At 40.7% G+C, this 16,413-nt stretch overlaps 1 protein-coding gene across 4 annotated transcripts in view; it reads right to left on the bottom strand.

The window, feature by feature from the left end:
• Sh3kbp1 (SH3 domain containing kinase binding protein 1) overlaps positions 1–16,413 on the bottom strand; it is a 338,974-nt gene that overhangs the window by 8,721 nt on the left and 313,840 nt on the right. For 3 of the 4 annotated variants that reach the window (XM_077106292.1, XM_077106291.1, XM_077106293.1), the window contains 2 exons: positions 6,850–6,959; positions 2,664–2,792 (listed from right to left, as the gene is read on the bottom strand). In XM_077106292.1, the coding sequence (XP_076962407.1) occupies positions 2,664–2,792; positions 6,850–6,959 (239 nt within the window). The remainder of the gene's footprint in view (positions 1–2,663; positions 2,793–6,849; positions 6,960–16,413) is intronic. The other variant, XM_077106294.1, reaches the window with a different exon arrangement.

The raw sequence follows: 16,413 nt of genomic DNA on the forward strand, positions 1-16,413 counted from the left end.
CTTGTTTTCGGATATGGCTAAGACTATGAACTGCATGATATCTGGGGGGGAAGAGTCAATGGAGGGTCAGGCTGAACATGGAGGAGAGAGGTGGGGGAAGCCTGATGGAAAGCCAGGAGGGCATAGGACCTGGTACAGTTTTGGGAAGGAGAGGAGAGGAGAGGAGAGAGGCACCTGGAAGGTCCAGGGTGGAGACACTGGCAAAGGGAAGTGAGTTGGTAGGCAGGTTGGGAGGAAGCAAAGTAAAGGGATAGGATGTTGGTAAGTGTTAGAGCGGAAGCTGAGGCTGGTGGCGAAGCTTGGCACCACAGCCACGGGACTCCCTCCAACAGCAGGCACCCAGCCGGCCACCCCAGGGCATGTGCCAAGAAGGGGCTTGGCTGGCACAGCAGTGAGGAGGTAGAGTCTGGATTCAGGCTGTGCTAGAGGCAGAGACTGGAAAGAGTGAGCCAAAGCAGATGGGCCATCGTTCCCAGCCTCTCTGCTCGCCTTTTCTCTGCCAAGTTACCATTGAGGAAAAGCGCTCTCTGCTGCCAGGCAGAGTGATCCGCCAGCCCGTGCTTTGTTGTTAGTAGGAGTTATAGTACGAGGGAAGAGGAACTGACATTTATGGAGTGCTGATCACATGCCGGACGTCAGCTCTACAATTTAAACAGGGATTAACTGGCACAAGCATTTCACCAAGCAGGAAACTGAGGTTTAGAGAGCTGGATGGGTAATTCCCCAAGTCTCACAGCTAATCACTGGCAGAACTGGGATTCAAGTCTGAAGATTTGTGCTCTCCTATTATTATGTTTTTGTTAACTACCTATTCTTGGGCTCATGCCTTCTCCCATTTTCCATCTTGCATCCTTTCGTACTTCTCACGACCTACCAATGCCCATTGACTTCAGATATTCTTGAATCAATGCTTCTTTTGGCATTTCCTGTATGACTGGCTCTCGTGACCCATTTCAACTAACAAGTGTTTTTAAAGCTCTCACAGAGTATAGGTCACCACACTCCCTGATAAAATTAGTTCAAGTGGAATTTCTAGAAGCACTGAAAAATACAGCCTGACAACTCCAGGGAAGTGAAATAGGCTAATGGAATAGAATTGCAAATCAGAAACACAAAAAGCCATTATCCACCAGTAGATGTCACTGTAGAGACACTCCAGGGATGTCAGAGAAAACCAGAAAAGAAAAAGGAGTTGGTGATGGTGGTGGGCTCTAAATCCAATTTCAGTAAATAAGATTCTTTATAAAGAAAGAATGCTTTGGTTTTGTGGATAGTTAAAATTGATCTGTCTTATAGGATCATGTTTTGCTTACTGTAACAGATTTTAAGGAAAAAAAATACATGTAAATTCTTAAATCTATGAAAAGTGGTTAAGTGCCTCTAGGTTCAATCCCTGTACTCCCCCCCACCAAAAAAAAAAAAAAAAAAAAAAAATCCATGAGAAGAAAAATCCCACATAATCTTTGGCTTCTTGGGCTATTTCCTGCTTCAAAAGACTAGTTCTCTACTTTTAGACAGTAAGAGATTGCTAATGTTCTGAGAAAATAGTCCCAAATGACTGGTTTTTTTTTTTAACGTAACATAAAATGGAATTTTTAAATCTTGGTTCATATTCATATGCAGAACAGAGATTGTATAGGGTGCTTACTCTTCAAAAGTTGCATGGAGTAGCTAACAATGTCTTTTTGTGTGTGTGATTCTGGGGATGGAACCCTGAGCCTTGTGTATGCTAGGCAGATGCTCTACCACTGAGTTACACCCTCAGCTGTCCTTCTTTTTTTGAGTTGAGGTCTTGCTATGATGCCCAGGCTGGCCTCCAACTCTGAGGCTTAAGTGATCTTCCTATCATAGCTTCCCAAGATCCTAATACTACAGGCACATACCACTGTGCCTAGCTATGTCGTCTTCTTTATTTCTCACAAATAATTTACTGTCCTTACTAATCCCTGGGATTCCTGGGCATGCAATGCAATTAAAATATTTTAGATTATAAATGTATTCTAGATCATGAATCAAATCAGCTTTAAGAGGCCATATTATGGCTGGGTACAGTGGTGCACGCCTGTAATCCCAGTGGCTTGAGAGGCCGAGACAGAAGGATCACGAGTTCAAAACCAGACTCAGAAAAAGTAAGGCACTAAGCAACTCAGTGAGACCTTGTCTCTAAATAAAATACAAAATAGGGTTGGGGTTGTGGTTCAGTAGTCAAGTGCCCCTAAATTCAATCCCTGGTACAAAAAAAAAAAGAGACCCTATATGAACTTCTAATTATAATTTTTGGCCAGCTCTGAACATAAAAGATAAGATCTGTGAGAAGAAGAACACAATATTTAATATTTACTGTAGTCTCTCTAGAAACATGAAGGCTTTTAAAGTTGTTTTGGTTGTAAGGGCATTTGTGATTGTGTGTGTATGACAATTTGAAAAGGGGTTCCGCTACAAGAGAAAATGTAGTAAATAAATCGCTGAATTTGAGCTCACTGATTCTGCCCAGTTGGGACACTTTGTGCAACATGCCTCAGAGACTTTGATGACTATAGTAATCACTATTACTAAAGAATGACAAACACCTGTGACTGGCTGTTTATCCTGCTTTGGTTTATAACCCATCGTTAGTGCATGCATGAAAGGGCAGGGACACCTCACCCTGGCTGGTCACTCACTTGGGATATGGTAACAGTCTTTGAAGTCTTCTTTGACACGTCTACTCCTCTGTGCGCAAGCGAAATGTGTTCCTCTTTATCTTCTTCGGGACTTGGGGAGTCAAAGATATCGGGGCTTGAAAGGGAGGACTGGATAAAGCCAAAAGAAAATGCTTTTGTCAGAATCATACCTTAGCTGACAGCTTTTGTTAATATGATGCTGTATGCTTTTCAAAGCACTTGACGCTTCTATTTTCTCTGTCTCCCCACTAAAACCCTGTGAGGCAGAGAGTGCTAATATCTGTGTACAAGAGATAATAAGAGCTGATTATTGGCAGGTCTGAGACCAAGAAACAAGATTTCCTAAGCCAGGATCTCTACCCCAATGCCAATCAATCACTTCATCCACACAAGCAACCATTGTCCATCTTTTCCTGCTCCCTCCTTTCTCCAAACATTTGCTACTATGTGTCCAGCACAGAGCTTGGTACTGTAGACTTAATGGTGACATGGCACACACAGTCCCTGCCCTCATAAGGCTCTCAGCCTGGTGGGGAAGAACCCACAGTCAACAGAAGACTGCCTCTCACGCTCCTCTCCTCCATCCTTTCTTATCCTTTTCCTCAACCCTTTATCAGGTTCACTAAATCTACTACACTGAAGTGCCCTAAGGACTTATCTGAGAGGAGACCATTTCTAAAGGCAAGGGACCGCCAGGCCTGTGGTCCTGAGTTATGGTTTGAAGGTGTCTCCCAAAAGCTCCTTTGTTAATACAGGAAGATTCAGAGGTAAAAAAAAAAAAAAAAAAAGATTAGATCATGAGAGCTATAACCTAATCAGTCCACCCTAGTTTGAAGAGACTGACTGGGTGGTTAACTGTAGGCAGATGGGCTGTGGCTGGATGAGGCAGGTTACTGGGGCATGCCCTGCCAGGGTGCATCTCCCTATAGTCCCTCCTTTCCACCATGAGATGAACTTTCTTCTACTGCCTTTCCACCATGATGCTCTTCTTCACCTTGGGTCTAGAACAATGAAGCCGGTCCACCATGGACTAAACCTCTAAAACCATGAGCCAAAATGAACTTTCCCTCCTCTAAGTTGTTCTTATTGGGTTTGTCACAGTGATGAAAAAAACTGACTAACACATCCGGTGACCAGAGTTTCTGCAGACCTTGAGCCCAGCCCTGCCTGCTAGCATAACAAGCCCATTTCTTCTTTGGTAGCTGCAGCTAAATCTTTGCCCTCATTACTGTCGCCAGTTGTTATCCATTTTGAAGTCTGTATTTACGAAAGTATGTTTACAGAATGGAGCATCTTTGGGTAAAATATGAGACAACATCCCCTGCCCTTTCTGCCTCATTGTGAAGATCAAAAAGCAGATGAATGGGGACCAATTCACCAGAATTCACTTGGTCAGAAATGATTCTTGAGCTAGAATTGGTCTATTTTAGAACAAAGCAAATGAAAATGAAAATTCCTCTAGCAAGGAATCTTTTTAAATAAAGAATCTTCCAGAGATATCTTGGGGTGAGCTCATATTCAGCCTTATCCCTCTGCCTTCTATCCCTGTGGTAAAAAAATTCCTTTTCAGAATCACCATTTAAAGTCATTATAGAAAAATTATGCCGGTAAATATTGTTTGTTTTCTTCTGTTTACTTACTAAGGCAGAAACTTAATATATTTTAGGGAATTTTTAAGCAAAGTTTGTGCTTTAAGAGATCTTACTTGTTAATCTTCATTTAATCTGAAAATCCAATTACCTAAAATAACACCCCCAACCAAGCTTTCTTATTAATCTAGGCTTAACTGCTTAACTACCACACAATGCCTGGATCCTTTAATTTTGAGATTTTTATTCAAAAAGCCTGTTTCTTCCTATATAACCTGTGTTGCACAAGCTGCCAATCAAACCTTGCTCTTTGAATCGTATAAACATAAATAGCTTTAATTAGGATGAACGGCCGCATGCTGGGGAATCATGACAGGCACATTTCCTCAATCATTCCCCTAGTGGCATTTTAGCAATATGTCCCTATCCACAGATTCCATTTTGCTATGGAAAACCCACAAGGGCTAACTGTAAGAAGAGTAAATAGGAATTCAATGTATACATCCAAATGGGGGCAGATGGGAATGAAGGGAAGAGAACATGGTCACTATAATTCATTACAGCACAAATGTATTCTGTTGTCATAAGTCCATAAGCAGAACCACTCCCTATAAAATGTCAAGCTTTGAGTCACTGTGCTATAAGCTTTCTGTAGGTAGTAGCTGTGTAGTTCTCATTCCCAGTTAGATCCTTGGTACCTGGCACAGTATCTGGTCCACATGGGATAGATGTCTATAAACATCTGTTGCATGAATGAACAACTGTATAGTTCAAAAGTGGGAGGGATGAGATGCCTTAACTTTGTCCCAAAAGTACACACAACTCCCAGGCAGGGGATGCATGAACTGAGGTGAGGATGGTAATTAAAATCTGTTATTTAATTCTGGAAGCCACAGGGCTCTCTGGACCTTGAAAAGTTGGAGAGAAATTGGAAAGAAAATAAAAATGATGAAGGATTTATAGAGAATGTGGAAGAAAGAGGACTGAGAAATTGAAATGGAAAGATGCTAAGAAGCAATGAAATAGACTGTGTGTACGTGCATGTTGAGGTGGGGTGTGAAAAGAGAGAGAAGGAAGAGAGGAAAGAAGGCGGCATTGCCACAGAACTCTACAGAACAGTGAAAAAGGAAGCCGCTTTTTCAAGTCTTTCTCTCAAAAAGGTGTCAATGCAAAGTTAGGTTTGTTTCATACAAAGAGGACAAATAGGACGATTTAAACCACACTTACAGACTCAGTAGATATGAGAGAAGAGGCTCAAAGGAAGTGGCATTCTTTTTCTTCTAAATGGTGACAGCTTATGAGGGATTAGTGATGAGGTGAGAAGAGGAAAGTGTCCTGGGAAACCTACGAAAGGTTAATTCCTTGGTGTATCTAGGTGGAGGTTATAAGACCTTAGAGCTGCAAGAACAAGGCAATGTGATAATTAGAGATAGATTAGACAGACAAACTGACAGACAGATAGATAGCCAGATGACAGATTGAACGAACACACACACACACACACACACACACACACACACACACACACATACTGCTTATGGAAGGTATCTTTGTGGAGGGGAAATTTACAAACTATGGCAAAAGCAAACTATACATTTCCTTTTGACCCAATTTCACAAAATTTGTGCCTAATGAATAATTTGGGAGCAGCACCAAGATTATTCCACAGAACCAGAAACAACATACATATCCAGTAATAGTACACTGGTTTAACTGTCATATACTCACACATTAGAAGAGTAGGCAGCCATTAAATGTGTTGTTCTGGAAGAAGGGGCAATGATTGGGGAGAAAGGTGTGCAATTTAAGGTGGGGAAAGCAAGGTCCAAAACAATATATACTATATATACTATATAATCTCCATTTTTGAAGAAATAATTTTATATATACAAAATAGAAATTTAAAAAAATAAGGATATATAGTAAGAGGTTAACAGTTTTTTGTTTTAGGGGCAGGATTACAAGTTTACTTTCTTTATAAATCATGTTCTTAAAAATCTGGTCCAAGTAACAGGTTTGCAATGAGAAGTTATTCCAAATGACTAAAACAAAAAAATTTCTGTGGGTTATCATGTGTGTTCTGATTGGTGTCTTCTACGTAACCAGCTGCCTCATAAGTCTAAAAACAATTTCCTGAAGGTCCACATGCTATTCCATGGAAGGGTGAAGATGACAGAGCTTTGGGAGACAAAGGCTACTGCCTAGCACTGTATAGCGGCAGAACTTTATTTAGTAAATCTTTTGTCCTGTTTATGAACCACACCAGCCTCATTTTCCTTTTCCCACCATAAAACATGACATTTTTCTTACCAATTTCATTTCAGGTTCAAGCAAGAATCAGTCTAGAAGGAAAGAGAGGGAAGGTGGGAGGGAAGAGGGTGTGCCACCTTGCTGGCAGAAACAGAAAGAACAAATAGAAATATTGCTTGATTCAAGAAGACTTTTAAATCACATTTAGTTGGCAGTGTATTTCATGGTCTCCCTTTCCTCGGGTGTCTCCAATCAGCCATTTGCAGAAGAGTCCTTGGCGAGAATCTCTAATGTTTCCTGCTTTTCAGCTGTAGAGAAGCAAGGAGACCTGAGGAGGAAACACTTACAGATGTGAGCGACTGGGATGGGGGCCGCCTCCCTGTAGCTTTTGGTCTGCTTGTGGTTGGGTGACTGAGTTTCTCAGTAGAGGATACCACGGAGTCAAAACCTTCTAGGTCTAAAACAAAAATAAAATCAATTGTTACAGGGAAAAACAGGAGTGAGAAAGGCTTTTACATTAAGTCACAAGTACCTCTTTTCTTAATAATCATCCTTTCCATCTGGATTATCCTTCATCTTTTACAAAGGTCATTTACATCCTTTGGCCATTCAATAAATATGATTCAAACTTTTCCCTTCAATAACTACATCCATAAAACTTTAAAAAGCTATAAAAAAGAAGATTAAAGTAAGAATTCTCTTTTTCCACAAATCCAAGTCCATTTTAGTGGATAAAAACATTCTTGCAGTCTCAACACAAAAGGCAGTTATCACAAGGTACAATAGCCACAGGCAAATGAATGCTGGTCATTGATTCCAAAAGACAAGAGGGGGCAGGCTCCTCCTCTGCTTGATAATCAGTAGTCTGATTATCAGCTGTCACCCTGATGTAGGTCTGTAAACTCCTTAGAGAGAAAACCAAACTTCTACTTCTCAAATAACTCACAGAGCCCAACCCCATTCTGTTTTCAGAGTCATTATTATCTTCTGCAGTTGTCAGTCTGTTCATCCATTCTTCCCTTGTCATTGAGCAACTACTCTGTCACCCAGAGCAAAAGATCCTGAGACTACACCAGTGAACATGGCAGAAATGGGCCCTGCCTTTGGAGAGCTTACATCCCAGTGACTGATGCTCAGAGAAACAGAAGATCATTCATGTGTCTAACACATGTCCGGAGGGAGGCCTTTGACTAGACTTTGCCAACCTCTTGAATGAATGCTCATACAAATGGGTTACCCAGTTCTGTAGAGTTCTGGGGATCTACAAACCAAGTACAGATGTGTGCGGGATGCTCAGAGGAATGGCTAACAGAAAGGGGCTGACCCTGAGCACCATTATTGCTGTTGACTAGGACAATACCATTTCTTTGCCACAAGTAGACTGTGTTTTAAATGCTATGGCATACATGACCTTCCCAAATCATTCCCCATTCTCCTTTCTAACACAGCCCCACTTTTGTTTTAGGTCAATGTGCCCAGTCCTATGACTGGTCTAGAGACAGCTATGTAGCCCAATTTGGATCACTGGGAAATAAAGTTAAGTCTATTGAGCTTTTAGGAAAGAGATTTCCTCTCTGTTTAGAAAGGGATGAGTGAGAAGAAGGTCTTTTGTGTTATATCCCTCTGCCTTCTGACTTGGGAAGCTGTTGGGCGAGGAGAGGATGCCTGGAGTTTTAGCAGCCAACTTAGGACCACAGGCATGGCCATGAGGGGAGATCTTGAAGATGGAAGAGCCGAAAAATGGAAAGAGTTTGGGTAACTGACAACCCCAATGACCTGCCCACCAACCATGGAATGACCAAGTGCCTAGACTTCTCGTCATGTGATTTTAACAAACCTCTATTATTTTGGTGAATTTTTTATCAGATATTCTGTATTTGCAGCTGAAAGTATCCTAATTGCCATAACTGCAAATATGCTGGCTCAGGGCAGAGAAGTTAAAAATAAAATTATGTGTGCCCCCCCATATTTGGGGGAGAACTTTTTTGCTGATGATTATAATAAATAGTTAGGCTGTGTGACAGCTTACTCTATTAATGAACAGGCAGGTGTTATTTGAAAACTATTTCCTTTAGTGGACTATGCAAAACTAAGCACAAGGCAATGGTCAGGAGAAGCCATTAAAATATACCTGGAATTATATTAAGTGACATTATTCTAGTACCTGGTGAATGAATAATAACTCAATTAATTACTCTTATCAGGGCAAGATAAAAATAATCAAAGGTTAACCATCTGCAAAGACAGCTTGAAGAAAATCATCAGTGGTCAAAAAAGCAAATAACCCAATCAACAAATGGGCCAAGGACTTGAACAGAAACTTCTCAGAAGAGGATATACAATCAATCAACAAATACATGAAAAAATGCTCACCATCTCTAGCAATCAGAGAAATCCAAATTAAAACTACTCTAAGATACCATCTCACTCCAATAAGAATGGCAGCCATTATGAAGTCAAACAACAATAAGTGCAGGTGAGGATGCAGGGAAAAAGGTACACTTGTACATTGCTGGTGGGACTGCAAATTGGCACAGCCAATTTGGAAAGCAGTATGGAGATTCCTTGGAAAGCTGGGAATGGAACCACCATTTGACCCAGCTATCCCTCTCCTTGGACTATACCCAAAAGACCTAAAAAGAGCATACTACAGGGACACAACCACATCAATGTTTATAGCAGCACAATTCACAATAGCTAAACTGTGGAACCAACCTAGATGCCCTTCAATAGATGAATGGATTAAAAAAATGTGGCATTTATACACAATGGAATATTACTCAGCACTAAAAATAACAAGATCATGGCATTTGCAGGCAAATGGATGGCATTAGAGCAGATTATGCTAAGTGAAGTTAGCCAATCCCTAAAAAACAAATGCTGAATGTCTTCTCTGATATAAGGGGGATGACTCAAAATGGGATAGGGAAGAACAGCATGAGAAGAAGACTACCATTAAATAGGGAAGAGAGGTGGGAGGGAAAAAGAGGGAGAAGGGGAGTTGCACGGAGTTGTTATACAGAATACATACATGAGGTTGTAATGAGAAAAAGAAAAAAAAGTGTGTCACATTAGATTGGATAGAGAAAAAGGATGGGAGAGGAGGGGAGGAGTAGGGAGGATAGGAAGGGCAGCAGAATAGAATTGACAAAATGATTGATGTATGTACATTCCATTATGTATTATATGTAAAAATTCATTCTGCTGTCATGTATGACTTAAATAAATAAATAAATAAATAAATAAACAAATAAGAAAATCATCAGTGGTACCTGGAGGCCAAGCAGAAGCCCATTAGTATTTAGCATCTAGGTGAGAATCATAAAGGAACCCACTTCTCCAGCCAGCTCCATGGGGTGCCATGAAGATCTGGGTCAGGGGAGGAGCTGGCTCACTAGACTGGTCCCTTTCAGGGGCCTTCCCTTTAAACAATCTTATTTTCTTAACAGGTTCTCCTTCAGATTCTACCCTTACCTCTACCAACTCCCTGTTGTCTGAAATGGAAATTTCCCATTACACAGGTGGATTGATGCAAAAGGCCATTAACTGACATTAATATTCCTCAATCTTTCTATTTAGTTAGTTTTTTAAATCAGTGCATTATAGTTATATATAATAGTGGGGTTTATTTTGACACAGTTATACATACATGGAATATAATTTGCTCCATTTCAACTCCTAGGACTTCCACCCCCTGCCCCTTTCCTCTACTCTATTGAGCTTCCTTCTATTTATTTATTGGTTTGTTTTATTTTCACTTTTAGTGCATTATAATTATACATAATAGTGGGGTTCGTTTAGACATAGTATTGGTGCATTTAGATATACATAAGGGCTAGGGATGTGGCTCAAGCAGTAGCGCGCTCGCCTGGCATGCGTGTGGCCTGGGTTCGATCCTTAGCACCACCTACAAACAAAGATGTTGTGTCCGCTGAAAACTAGAAAATAAATATTAAAAAGTTCTCTCTCTCTCTCTCTCTCTCTCTCTCTCTCTCTCTCTCTAACTCTCTTTTTTAAAAAAATAGATATACATAAAAGTAGAATTCATTGTGATATATTAATACATGTACATAGTATAATTTGGTCAATTTCATTCCACAGTTCCTTCCCCTTTCCTATCCTTCCTCTCTTCCCCTCCCTCACTGTTTGAAATTAGTTTTTCTCTGATCACAAAAGTAATACATACTCAATACCTGATTTTTTTTTAAAAAAAGAAGTGAAGTTGTTAACAACAAAAGAAGGTCAACTATAATCGTATCACATTGGGACAACTACTGTTTTTTGGTATATATTCCTTTAAGACTTTATAAAATAGAGAGCATAGCTCATACACATGTAATATTGCATTCTGCTTATTTCACTTACCCTTATATGCTATGTCTCTAAAAAAATCTTCACAAATATTTTGATCATTGTAATAATCTATAGCAGTGCCACTCATCATTTATTTACTCAGTGCTGCATCGTTGGATAATTAGTATTCAAATCATTCCCCCTCTTATGTTTTGCTATTACAGAAAAATGCTGCACAAATATCCTTGCGTGTACTCTACATACAATGAGTTTAGCAGGTTATCTATGAAGATCCCTGGCGGCTCTGGGGAAAAGGGAGTAAGGCTCGAGACAGGGTGGTTTGTTGGTGGGGGTGAAGGTGGTTGGGGAGGGCAGGTAGCACAATGGAAAGAGGAAGCCTGGGGCAGGGGAGAGGACAACATTGAAGAGAAAGCCTGAGGAGCAGATGCTGAGCAGACAGACAGCAGAGGAGGTAGAAGAAAAGACTGTATAAAAGTTCCAATGAATAGGTCATAGCCAAGGGCCTTGGCTAGGGGCTCTTGGGACTGAGCTGGACAAGCTAGATCATCACCCTATCCAAGAAACTAAAACAAGCTTTGGAGGCAAACACTGAGCAGGGTAAAGTGATTAAAGAACAATTAAAGATTAATGAACTGTTTCTCCATCTTGGCTGTACAGCAGACTTACCTGGACAATTAAACACCCCACCTCCCACATACACACACATACCCCTTGTCTCTAAATTCTATTCCTCGATTGATTCAACTGGTCTGGCGTACAGCCCGGGTATGGGTAGGTTTAAGTTTCCCCAGGTGATACGAACCATAGCAAAGTGTGAAAAGCACTGCTGTAGCAGAGGTGGGGGCTTAGAGGAGGAAGGGATAAGGAAGGATTTGACCAAGTAGAGGTATGGAGAGGGGAGGCCACCAAGTGAATGGTGGAACATTCTAGGGTGTTCCCGGTGAGTGAAGAGCCTGCTGGGAAAAATTGTACCGGGTAATCTCATCATTATGATGGGTCTTCCAATGTCAGGCTGAGGAGTGCTGGCCTGATTTGGGGGGTGACACAGTTCCTGGAGCACTGGATGAAAGTGGTGGCTAAAAGCTCAGGTGATTGGCAACAGGTCAGGCACACGGCAGCTGGAGAGAGGAGTAGACCCATCAAGCAGAAGAGCATGGGACAAGGACATTAGAGTGAGGGGAACAGATGGGACAGTCTCAGCCCACCTTGGGTTGGGCTTGGCATGTCCACTGGCACATAGGGATGGCCAAGTTCACATCAGGAAACTTTTGCTTCAACTCTATGGAGGACAGCCTCTTCACTCCCCACCCACCCTTCTCAGCCTACTCAAATAATTAAGTCCACCTGGGAGCTTAGGGTTTGACAATGTATGAGGTGGCATTCTATAATAAATTATGCTTTCAGAATGACTCAGAGGCATGGTGTCTATCACCCACACTTAAGCTGTGAGCCCCAGGAGGACAGGAACTTATCTTTGCATTCTCAAAGTCTAGCTCATTCCTGAGGGGAAAAACACCGGATATTCTGTTAGCGAAGGAATGAAAGAATAAATGAACAAATCATCTCAGGAAAAGCTCTTAGTCTAGGAGTATAGCTTAGAGAGGTGGCTCCTAGCGGAACATGAGGCAGCAGTGCCAGGGCAGAAGGCAGCATTCTGTGCCATGGCTCCAGGGAAAGCTTGGCTGCCCATTTCACTTTATTGGCTAAGGTCTGCACTAAATAGACCCATGCATGTTGGCACCTGGCCACACTTAGCAAGCATCTCCAAGACAGATGGCTGAGATGACTGCCTCATTTCTGTCATTGAGAGTAAGAGGAGGGTCAGACTCCCTCAGGAGGAGCCTCTCTTAGCCTCTTAATGAACATTTCTACCAAGTTTAACTTCCTACAATTTTAGCTTTAAAGAGCACTTTTTTTTTTTTGAAACAAGAACCAAACTGAACTGCCATAAAGACAAAGATGTGAACTGTGGATGTCACTCAGTGGTAGAATTTGCCTTGCATGCATGAGGCTTTGGGTTTGATCCCCAGCCCACAACAAAATAAAACAAGACAAAAAATCATGCACCACATATGAGGTCACTTGTTGAAAAAGGAACCTCATGTTATACTTCCACAGACCACAAACTGCAACATAATTCTGCTTTCTGACAGTAAAGGGGACAAACTCTTCAATGCTGTCACATAACTTTTCAGTGGCCCAGAGCATGCTCCTCATGACTGCGGCCATGGCAGCTGTGATTAAGGTAGAATTTCCATGACTAACTCATTGTGGTGCGAAGAAAATGTCCCAATTTTCATGGCGGGTTTTGAAATGAATCAAGTTGAAACTTGATATAAGCTTTCTCAGCCTAGCTGGGAATTTTTCCTCCTAATAGAAAATGGTTTTAATGCCCATAAACTAGTCCAAAACTATTAAACTGGCAAGTGCTGGGGCATTTTTTAAAAGTTTCATAAGGATGAGAGGCTCTTGGCTCTTGTGACAGTTGGAAGAAAATCCCTCTACAGACATATGGGGATAATTGATGTTGGACATGATAGAATCAACTTGGAAAAGGCCCTTGACTCTTCATGGCACAAAGAATTGCCCATTTTCCAGGAACTTCAGTCACGCCCTATTTAGTTCAATTAGAAAATGTAGCCTCATTTTCCATGGATGGGAGGAATGGTACTAGTGACCACAGGTGACCTAGAGTATATCCACTGAAAACTCAGAGGAGGAACAGTCAAAAGTCTGAGACAAGTCAGCTGTCACCAATGGAACTGTTTGGGAGCTCTTAAATGGCCCTGTTGATTCATTATAGCTCACAGCTCTGGACTTGAAAAGGAGCCCTTGGACGGAAGTTTGTTACATTTGAAGCCTGGCAACATCACTACCTCCCAATAATTCTGGAAGCCATTCTTTATGCTCCATATCCCTGTCTTAGATCGTTAAAGCTGCCCAAATTTCTTGCCTGGAACCACCGTAATACATTTCTCACTTTAAGCCCCTCCCCAACTCCATGTACTGCCACCAGAGAGAGATGTATGAAGTGCCTGAGTATGTCTAACTAACTCCTTCTGAGCCACAGAGGCTGGGCACAACTCAGACCTCTTCCAAGAAGTCAAACTGCACCCTAAGGCCTGGAATGAGTGCTTCCCAACTTACCCATTAGTCTGATCTCAGCATTTAGTGCCCTTATTGATTTATCCGACTCCTCCACCAGCCAGGAAATAAACTGTAACTTTCATCTCTGTTTTCCCAGGCCTAATATCATTCCTAGCTTGTGGCAAGTGTTCAATAGATGATTATTGAATAAATTAGCAAACAGCTGTTCTGGGCTTCAATTTTTTTCCACCATAAAACAATAAGAATTACCTGAGCCATCAGTTTCACAAGGTTATTCTCTTTATGAATGAGAGATTATGTGAAAACCCTTTCAAATCATCCAGGTAGAATTTTGTTTTCATACCCCACTAATGGAGTTGTGGGATTTGAGAACATGGATCTAAGAGCAAAGCTAGGAATACTCCTACCTCCTTTTTTTTTTTTTTTCTAAGATTTAAAGTGAGAAAACCCTAAACCCACAGGGCTGCAGGGTCTTTTTCTTCAATGAAGCAACATCATAAGACATTCTGAATAGCAGAAAGAAATCTCACCATGTACATCAGTCATTTGACTAGTGTGGAAATCTGTATAGACCACAAAGATGGGCCCATTACTAGGGCTTAAATGAATAACTATGCTAGTTGAGTCACCAACAGGAAAATTAGCAATGATTAGAGTCTACAGGAAAATAGACCATCTAAAATGTTTAGGGATAGTGAAGATTAGCTGTTGCATTGGTATTTATGATCCAAATATGAAGTCTGCAGGACATAAGCTGCCAAGAGTAAACAAGTTTTGAAACCCACATGGCAGTCACCCCACTACTCCCTGCTTCACACATACACATGCCCATTTCATCCTCACAAAAACCCATGCTGTGTGGGCACTACTCTATTCCATGAAGGGAGACATGGAAGGTCAGAGGTTAGAAAACTCACTTAAGGATGCTGCCAGAAAGTGACAGGGCCCCTACATACAGATTCAAGTCATGGGATCCCTTCTACTACAAAACACTAAACAGATGGCAGGATTTCTGCACTATTCATTCAACTGTGAATTCTGAGAATTGTTTCTACAACAATAATTGTCTTTTGTGGGAAAAAAACCACTCTGTACTCTAATAACAAACTTGGCTTTTTCTCTATTTTATATAAATATGTTTTGAAATGGGCAGAAAAGGGGACTGGCTTCTTTGAGGAAATTTCTGGCAAGAAATGAAAGTTACCAGGCAAGTTAAGGGGAACTGAATGGCTATTTGGTACACATTACTCAAGAAGTCAAAGGTTTAATGTTTTCTCTGATATGTGGAAACTAATCCAAAATAAGGGGGGTTGTTTAAAGAAAACAGAAGAATCAGTGGAATAGATGAAGGGAATGAAGGGAATGGAGAAAGGATGGGATAAGGAAAGATAGCACAATGAATCTGACCTAACTTTCCTATGTACGTATATGAACAAACCCCAGTGAATTTCACCATTATGTATATCCACAAGACGCTAATTAAAAAAAAAAAAACTAAAAATAGCAGAAAGATCAGTAAAGTAGAGAGAAGGGTACAGGGGAGGGAACATGGAGAGGGAAAGGGAAAGTACTGGAGACTGAATTAGAGCAAATTATATTCCATGCTTTTATAATTATATCAAAATGAATCCTAATGCTATGTATAACTAAAAAGAAGCAATAGAAAAATTAAAAAAAAAAAGAATAAGAGAGGGAGATATCTGGTTTATTTACTCATTAATTCAAACTTTTATTAAGTATTTACTTCATGCCAGGCAAAGTGGACAGTTTTGAGAATGAAAGTATAATTGCTCTCTATTAGTGCTTCCCAACAGAATTTGTAGTCATGATGGAAGTTCTCTTTATCTGTACTATTCAATATGGTAGCCACTAGCCCCACATAACTACTGAGCAGATGGGCAAGTACAACTATTTAAATTAAATATAAATAGTCACGTGTGGCAACAAAGATCTATATTATAACCCTGCATCTTGCTATTTCTTCTCATTTACACTCAGTGCATTCATTTAGTGCATATTTACTGAGCATATACTATTAGCCAGGCACTGGACTAGGCATACGGAGATACAGGGATGGAACAAATAGCTATGGTACCTGCCCACATATAGTTTAGAATCCTTTGAGACACACTTTTATATGTACAATTACAAATTCTGCTAGTTATCATGAAAGAAAGATAAAAGATAAAATTAGCAATGACAGCACAGGAACCTAACAGGGGTCAGGGAAGGGGGTCACATCTTACTGAGGAGAGGGAGTGATTTTCTCAACTGATGACAAGCAATGTTAAGTGGGAAAAAGTGGGTTTCCACATTTGCATTCCTTTAAAATTGCTCACTACATGCCCAAATTTGCTATGCAAAACATTTTAATAAATTATACACTTCTTTATTGGAAATAATTATTGCACTATTATTCACAGGTATGTAAATGGACACAACCTTTCTGTAATGCCATTTAGCAACACATCACAAAATGTAAATACATA

The sequence above is a fragment of the Callospermophilus lateralis genome, chromosome X (assembly GCF_048772815.1).
Source record: "Callospermophilus lateralis isolate mCalLat2 chromosome X, mCalLat2.hap1, whole genome shotgun sequence".
NCBI classification, from domain to species: domain Eukaryota; kingdom Metazoa; phylum Chordata; class Mammalia; order Rodentia; family Sciuridae; genus Callospermophilus; species Callospermophilus lateralis.